We start from the raw sequence: 9,005 nt of genomic DNA on the forward strand, positions 1-9,005 counted from the left end.
GGCGCTGTAAAAAGCACGACCAATCATCTGCCTCGGCCCGGGTCAGATGACTGGATGGCCTACCTGCCTGTCAGCCTTCCATCTGGGCACAAACTTATCTCGTGCCCTCATTGGTCATGTGCGCGTTCGTGCGTGTTGGAGGAGGGGCTCTGTGAGGAAGGGGCAGATTTTTTCCGGTTGTGTATTTTCAAATTCTAGCGCACTCGAGCTGGTTTCTAAAAATTACCTACCCCACCTTTGAGTGAAATAGTGCCCGAGTTCATTCACACAACAAACTCTCTACAAGACAGAGACTGTTTATGGGGCATAACTACACAACACACTTCAGATATAAACTGGTGTGACCGCCCATTATTCAGAAACACCAATTGGCTGAAAAATGGCCCACTGGACCTAAAAGAAAACGTGTGCCCGTTGCTTTCAAAATATGTTTTATTAGCCATGTTAAAACACAAAATCAATTAGGCTTTACTTTTCTTTCATGGCTGTTGCAGACTAGAACTCAATGAAATTAGTTCTTGATGTCTTCAATAATGATCACTTGGTAACAATGCTATTTGGAGCTGCATTTTCCCACCCCCTAAATAACCCTGTGGCAATGTCTTGGAGACTTGAGCCGAGGTGTCAAAATAACTTACATTTAAGGTTTGGTGCAGGCAAGGCAAAACCAATAATCAAACAAAGACGGAAGTGGAAACATTTCACTTAAATAGAAACTCATCTGACGAGTGGGTGAAGTGCAGGCAGAGAAGCTCAGGTGAGAGGAATGAGGAAATCAGACAGGAGAAGAGCGCTGATTGGCTGACTAAAACTCTGGGAGCAGGGACCAATTAACAAGGCTGATACAGAGCAGGTGTGTAGGAACAGGAAAAGGCAGCATGGGACAAAAAGAAACAGTGGGTGTTTCTCAATGTCGAGGACGCTTGCTTGGTAGCACATGTCTTCCGAGTCAGTTGCTTCAGAAGCGAGGCAAGAATCCTTCCTAGCCTCGGAAAACAAAGAATGGTGGAACAGGCTAACAGGTGTGCATCATATGCGAGGCTTCGCCTTCAATGGAGCGCAATTTCCGCCAAAGATTTGGGGAAATTGGTCGGTGCGCAAAGCATTGTGGGGATTTTAAGACAAGCGGATTCTACACATGTGCAGCCTCGAAATGTCTCGCTACGAAGTACTCCGGCCTCGGTAGAATTCCAAGTATGCTGGACATTGGAACAGTCCTTCGGCGGCACTCGAGTATGCTTGGAATAGTGGCTCTGGAGCAGCCTTCCTCGACATTGAGAAACACCCAGTGTAGTATAAGGGAAAACCATTCAATCGTAACATTGAAAGTTGCATTTTTTTAACATTATTTTCTAACAATATATGTGCTGTGTAATTTTCATACCGCAAAATAAAGCTGCATGCAGTAGCACACCCTGCTATATGAATACTTTCACATATTATGTAGGTATGCAGAATGGTACACAGCAAACGTTCATAAAAGTCTGAGGGCATTTGTGACAGTTTGGATTGTATGTGGTTTATTCTTTCCTATATCTACATATATAACATAATTGATAAATTATAGACAACATCAAGAAGTCCGACTCGACTTGCAGCTCGCCAACCGGCAGCATCTGTTGCAGGAGCAAAATGCAAATGTTCTTTTTTAAGCCTGCCTTTATGATGGAAAAAGGATCTTATTTTATACTCCTATAGTTCTTGGAAAGGCCATTGATATTACAGTAAAATATTATAATGGTAGCCATCATTACATTCTGCACAGAGTCTCCAGCACATAACAAGGGAAAACATGATGGGGGAGAGTAGGTCATATCCAAATATATATTTTGACATAGGCTAACTATAGTAACTAGTCTAACAAGCCTCCTGCTGTCTAGAGAGAGCTCGAGGGTACGGTTGAATTAAGATCTGTGGTTAACTCAAGCTGGTAAAGATGTTCACGTTATGTTTTATGATATAAAAAATACCAGAAATGTCAGTAAAGACCCCACAGATGAATGTCTTTTTTGAGTCTTCAAAACAGCGGTTGCTTACAAGTGACTTATTGACAAATAAACATCATCACACCGAGCATTAGCCGCCTTTAGCTTAGCGCTGGCCACGTTAAGTCATGTGACTGTGATGTAGTTCCTTTTATAGCTTAAAGCAGGGGTGTCAAACTCAAATACACAGTGGGCCAAAATAAAAAAAAATTCATTGCAGAACTTATTGAAATGAACTTATTGCACATATTAAACCTGGAACTAACAAAGCTTAAATGATTGCCTATAAAAACAACATTAAATAATCAGTTGCATTCATTTCGTATGGCTCTATCTGCAGCTTTTCCAGAGTCATTTCTTATGAGTACATTTCCCCACAGGCCAACAACAGCTTCAAAAAACCCATTTCCCTCAAAGAGAAAACCAAACCTGCCCTGTTGTCGAGAGAGAGAAAGTGCAGAAGGAAACATCCATTAAACTCAGTGTGCTGCTCTGTGATGCTAGTTCAGATACTTGGCATCTCATCTTGGGTGCAAGGTCATCAATGTTTGGGCTCAGGCTCTGAGCGGAGGAGACCCTCAGGATGGAGTGAAGGTGTGCGTGCAATATACCGGCGGGCCAGATCTAATAGGAATTACAAATTATCCTGCGGGCCGAAATTAAATCCACCACGGGCTTGATTTGGCCCCCGGGCCTTGAGTTTGACACATGTGCTCTAAAGTAACAATTTTTAATATATGGGAATATTATCCTGATCCTGAACACACTTTTTTAGGATCATTTACATGTGGTTGCCAAAGATCCAATGGGATCCAAGGGAAAATCCCATTTATGTGTGCTAACTCTAACTCTTGGTTCAGCCTACAGACATAGGTCATGATTGCACCACTATAAAGTCATTCCTTTTTAAAGTATACTGTCGAAATGTAGATTGTTCCTTTGATACTTCTGAAATTCGTCTGTTCCAACAAGACAGATAAACCCTTGGCTAACAAGCATATAACCTTCACCGCGATACAGAAACAGATCCCAGAGCTACCAGAAAGTCTTCCCATGAAATCCTGAAACACTTCATGTGAACGTGTTCCCCTGCAGCCCATTGTCTTCTCTCTTGTTAATACTAAAACACATCTCAGAGGCAGTTCATCTTAGCAGCAGCTGTTTGGACAGGCCCTCACACTGCGAGCTCCTTTGTGCCTTTCCTACTGGACACCAGACCGCATTAATGAAAGAAAAGTGTAGGAAATGTCAAGTCCAGACAATACCGCTGTAGGAAACGTAGCATGTGTGTGTTACTGTGCACATGCATCAATTCACAGGAATGGAAAGCGGCAGTAAAAGTGGATGTACTCACTTTTCAAAGCCAAAATAATACGGTTCGTTACAAAAGTATGCTCAATTGTTAATGATTGCATCAGGAAATATGGCAAATCATGCCTTCTTGATTGCACAAAGGAAGGACAATCAGACCCAGACAAGGCTCCCTGAAGCACTGTGTCATATCCCAGTAAGACTAGCAGAAGAAACGCTCCAAGTTCAGTCGGATAATAATCTGACTTGGCAGCGGGCTGGCATCACAAACGACCCGGAGTCAAGTGTTCCAGTTTGGAGAGACGTGAAGTGACTCCTCGATGCACCGGGCTCCGGCCGTGCTCTCATTTATTTTTACGCTCTCTTCCCTCACGAAGCTAAACTTGACACGTACTGTTCTTATTTCATAGTTTCTCACTATTATAATTTCTCTTTTTATCGCTCATCTTATTTTTGATTTGTATTAATCTGTGCTGTCCTGTTTTTCACTCTCACCCTGTTGCTGTTTGAACTACTGAATGTCCCCACAGGGATTAAGAAAGGTCCATCTTATCTTATCTTAAAGGTCCCATGTCATGGCCATTTCCACTGATCATAATTCCATTGTTGAGGTCCGTCTACTAGAATAGATGTATATTGTGCAATTTTTTTCTCATACAGCATCTCTGTAAACTACGTGTATTCACTGCATTTCACTCTCTGCCTTTAACGGCTCGTTGTAGCTCCAATAGCTCCAGCCCCCACCCTCCCTGTGAGCACAGTGTGCTCTGATTGGTCGGGACGTTGTGAATCGCGCTGAGCTCCATGGAGGTGTTGTTTCCTTGTTTAGCGATACACAGCGAAACACAGCCAAACTCATCCTGAACACACACAAAGTCACAGCCGAAGTAAAAACAATAAGTGTGGCTTGATATTGAGTAAGAAAAAGGTTGATACACGCTGTGAGAATGGGTCTGCAGAGAGAATGGGTCTGCAGAGAGAATGGGTCTGCAGAGAGAATGGGTCTGCAGAGAGAATTTCGCCGTGATCCCAACTGTCTGTTATCAGCCTGCAGCCAGGGAGGAGAGATCAGCAGAGCTGCCTGCACTGAGTGTGTGAGGAAGTCCGTGGATTGGTCAATTTGGACCAATCAGCGGGGGTTTAACGTAACGGCTCCGTGGACGTAACGTAACGGCTCCACGGATTGGTCCATTTAGTTCCGGGTACGGTTGACATCATGCGTACCCAGAAGAATCAAATGGACAATGACGTATCTCCAACGAGGCGTTTTGGGGAGGTATTTTCTGTGTTAGAGTTTTACTCGCTACAGGGTGTACTTTGAGGGTTTTGACTCTGCACACCGTTTACATGCATAAAAACCTTCATAACACAAGGGGACGGGTAATAACCGGAAAAGCATGACATGGGACCTTTAATGTATAAGTTGATTTACTTCGATCTACTGTACTGTGTAAAAACACCCCAACAATATTACAAAAAATATACTGCATAAAGCAAACTATATACTTTATTTGATCTAAAATATTGATGTTTTTTCGTTATAGTGTGAAAACCATAACAGATAAGTGATTAAATGCTACAGTATTCAGCAAACACAACTGCAGAGCTGCAACATTGCAAACAGACTAAGTTCTACAACACCAAGTTGTCTTTGTGTATTTGTGAATGAAGCGCCATCTCATGGTTAAATCCTGTAATTGAACAAATGGGGAAATTTGGCAACGCCCCCAGCCACTGGGATCCGCTGGGATTTTGGTTGGGACACACCCATTGGATTCCTATCTGGAGTGCTACATCTGTATGCAGGGCCGGCCCTAGACATTTTTGTGCCCTAGGCGAGAATATGATTTGGTGCCCCCCCCCCCCCCTCCAAGCAATACACAATAGAATATATAAAGAATAAATGAAAAATCTCTACAAAAGACCAATACACTACACAAACAGAAACTTATTGACATAGGTAATATACATAAAGGTTTCAAATGTATTCATTATTGTATGAACATGTTTTAATTGGGGGGGTGGATGTCACATCTAGGGGGGTCCGGGGTATGACCCCCCCCGGAAAGATTTTTTTTAACATTAGTCAAATAGTAAAATGCTTCAATCTGGTGCACTTTGAGCACACAATTACTGGAGACCTGATAGGAGGTACAACTCTAAAACACCCATATGAAAAAGATCGGTTTACATTTTAATAACCAAATAAGTATGTGAACATAACCAATAACCCACAGCCAATAACAAATAAATGTAACATATTTATTTATTTTATCCTTATTATTAATATTGTAGTTATTAAATGAAAATCACTCATCAAACAAAAGTAGCTTCTCTTAATACTTTAAGAAAAGAAAGTGCAAACGTGGACACAAATATAGCCAACGGAGCTCTTACAACTGAGGTTATTGCAAATAAATTAAGATAATGAACAACATTACACACACTATAAATCAAATGAAACAGGCAATCAGAACAACAAGTCTCTGCTATGTTATTGTGTCCTTTAATTAGTCCACATCCTTAAAGTCGGACACGTCTGGACTTCCTTGCTGCAAATTCATTTATTGTATCGTCAAATGATATTTTCCCCGAAACCTCGCGATTGATGCTTATTAAAGCTAATGTATTGAGGTGTTCTTGAGCCATTGACGACCTCAGGTATGTTTTAATGAGCTTCAATTTGGAGAAGCTCCTCTCCCCAGCAGCAACTGTTACTGGAATAGTGACAGCGATCCTGAGGGCCACCCACATATTTGGATACACTTTGTTCATTTTCTTCTCCTGTAGGAAAGTCAGCAGTTCCAGGGTGGTCATGTTGGCTTTTGGCAAAGCTGGGAAATTCTGCATCTCCAGTGCAAGTTCCCTCTTATCCAGGTCTGACTGTCCACCCCAGCTCAGGGTGTTGCTGAGTGTTTCACACTGCTTCGTCAGATCTTCCTTTGGCAGGTCAGGGAAGTTGAGTAGCACCCCAAACTTTTCCTCTACTTCACCTAAGGCCTTGAATCTCTCCTGCAGTGATGCAATGGAAACATCCACCACCATATTGAATAAAGAAACTTTGAGTTTCTTTAGTGCATCACTCACTTGCTCTTCCGGGGACTCATAGGAGAACTGTCTCTTGGTTGTTCTCAGCCTCTTCTGCTTGAGAATAGCTTCCACATTCATTTGGCCACAGATGTCTTTTGGCAGATGCTTGAGCAGAAGCAAATCCATCCGTTTTTCTCAGGAGGTCAACAGCAATATCCAGCTGCATTGACACTGATTGCAAAATGTTGCTGACATGTTTGATGTTGGTCAGGATGTATGATCCAACCTCTTCAGCCAAAGATTGTGCCTCAATGTTTACAACTCCATCTGTGGCTTTATCCCTCACCTCTAGAAGTGCATCTCTGACTTCTGCAGCCTGATACCTTACAGCCTCTATGCTGTTGATCCGACTCTCCCATCTGGTATCAGACCATGATTTCAATGTGATGTTCACATGGCTTTTCTCACTGTATCACTCAGTGCTGGCCAGTCAGCAGGATCTGAGGGGACTGCAATGGTGGACTCACATACTGTGCTCGTTATTCCTTCACCTGCAAGCAGGCAATCCAAACATGCAAAGAAGTTATTCATGCTTCAGTTTTCATTATTTATCATAATAATAACAATAATAATAATGACAAAAAGTAGTGTATTAACGATTACACAGATACCATAAATGTTTGGCAAAACTTACATTCTTCAGAGTGTGATGTACATGGGAGATCAGATGTTCCTTCTCCAGCAACTGGGGGCTTTTTGAGGTATTTCTCAAGTGCAGCTGGAAAATGATAGGGTAGAGATTAGCACATTACAAGCAAAAACATGTATATACAGTCAGGCAAAAATAACTGCTGCAATCTGCCTCAGCTGTATGCAAGTTCACAACTGGCCTATATAAAAGTTAGGTCTGGACTTTGAATCAGGGGGTAGCACGTTTGAGTCCCACTGCAGTCAGCATGTCGTTGTGTCCCTGGGCAAGACACTTCACCCCAAATTGCTCCTGTGGGGATTGTCCACAGTACTGAATGTATGTAAGTCGCTTTGGATAAAAGCGTCTAACAAATGACATGTAATGTAAATAATAACACATGCCCACATTGGTTGGTCAGCCTCACTTTTACTGTCAATGTTGTTCATGAAGCCTTATCTAAGCTAGATCCTAAGAAACCGGCTGGCCCGGACAACGTAGAACCTTTCTTTTTAAAGATAGCTGCAGATTTTATTGCTCCACCTCTCACTTCTCTTTTTAACCTCTCCCTCAGCACAAATGCAATCCCAAAAGTATGGAAGTCAGCTTATGTCCTGCCTTTGCTAAAAGGAGGAGAGGCAACTATTTTAAATAACTATAGGCCAATCTCTAAATTGTCAGTTCTGGCTAAGGTTCTTGAACGCCTAGTGAGTGAACAGGTAAAGGAGTTTTTATGTACAAATGACATCCTGTCTAAACATCAGTCAGGCTTCAGAAAGCAACACAGCACCATCACTGCCACAATGAAAGTGGTGAATGACATTATGAGTATTTTAGACAATAAGCAGAGTTGTTCAGCTCTATTTATTGACCTTTCCAAAGCATTTGGTACCGTCGATCATCACATCTTAAAGCAGAGGCTACTCAGTATAGGCATATCCAGCCATGCAGTGGTTGGTTTGTGAACTACCTCTCTGAAAGGTCCCAATGTGTTCACTTTGATGGGCTGTCTTCTGAGTGGTTAAACATTGTTAATGGTGTACCACAAGGTTCTGTTTTAGGTCCGCTATTATTCTCCATATATATCAACAGTTTAGGTGAAAATGTGGATGAAGCTACATTACATTTTTATGCTGATGATACTGTGATGTATTGTGCAGGTCCCTCCATTAAGGAGGCTGGTGTTAAATTACAGGCTGTTTTTATCATTATTCAGACTCAGCTCTCTGAATTTAAGCTTATTTTAAATGTTGATAAAACCAAGTTAATGCTATTTTCAAAAGCTAAAAAGACACCAGAGCCTGTTTTGGATATTGTTACTATGCAAGGACAAGTACTCAAAGTGGTTACCAGTTATAAATACCTTGGTATCTGGCTTGATGACTGTCTTACTTTTAAACTTCATGTAAATAACCTGCTTAAAAAGCTGAGGGTTAGACTAGGTTTCTTTTTCAGAAACAAGTCCTGTTTCTCTTTGGAAGCCAGGAAAAGTCTCTGTGACCTTTTTACCTGTGCTGGACTATGGTGATTTGATCTATATGAATGCACCTGCCCATTGCCTGGAAAAGTTAGATGCCGCCTATCACAGCGCCCTGAGATTTGTTACTAACTGTAAAGCACTTACTCATCACTGTACCCTGTATGCCAAGGCAGGTCTGCCTTCACTAACTGTACGGAGGCTCAGTCACTGGTACACGTTCATCAATAAAGCCATGTTGGGTAAACTACCTTTTTATATCTGCTCTCTGATCTCTCGACGAATTGAAAGTACATATTGCCTGAGATCTCATGATGTTGTTTTATTAAATGTGCCAAGTGCTAGGACTGTCTTAGGGAAGAAAGCTTTTAGTTGTGCAGCTCCACTAAATTGGAACAGTCTGCAAACATGTTTAAAACTGAGCACTTTGGTTCCCCTGCATCATTTTAAAACTCGGCTGGGTGACATGCTGTTTGATACTCATGGTACCTGTTACTGTAAATAGAGTTTGTAA

The 9,005-nt window shown here is 41.8% G+C and overlaps 1 protein-coding gene across 1 annotated transcript; it reads right to left on the reverse strand.

The window, feature by feature from the left end:
* Window positions 1-5,783: 5,783 nt before the first annotated feature.
* Window positions 5,784-7,105, reverse strand: LOC117535419. The gene is made up of 2 exons (XM_034199868.1): window positions 7,021-7,105; window positions 5,784-6,877 (listed from the first exon to the last, which is right to left on the reverse strand). The coding sequence occupies exon 2, from the start codon at window positions 6,510-6,512 to the stop codon at window positions 5,820-5,822; it is 693 nt and encodes a 230-aa protein (XP_034055759.1). The 5' UTR covers window positions 6,513-6,877; window positions 7,021-7,105; the 3' UTR covers window positions 5,784-5,819.
* Between the last annotated feature and the right edge of the window lie 1,900 nt (window positions 7,106-9,005).

Source organism: Gymnodraco acuticeps, unplaced genomic scaffold (genome assembly GCF_902827175.1).
Source record: "Gymnodraco acuticeps unplaced genomic scaffold, fGymAcu1.1, whole genome shotgun sequence".
Taxonomy (NCBI): Eukaryota; Metazoa; Chordata; class Actinopteri; order Perciformes; family Bathydraconidae; genus Gymnodraco; species Gymnodraco acuticeps.

Bases quoted from the DNA above. Each gene is read 5' to 3' on its own strand.
- LOC117535419 (XM_034199868.1), bottom strand. From the start codon at position 6,512: ATGGATTTGCTTCTGCTCAAGCATCTGCCAAAAGACATCTGTGGCCAA.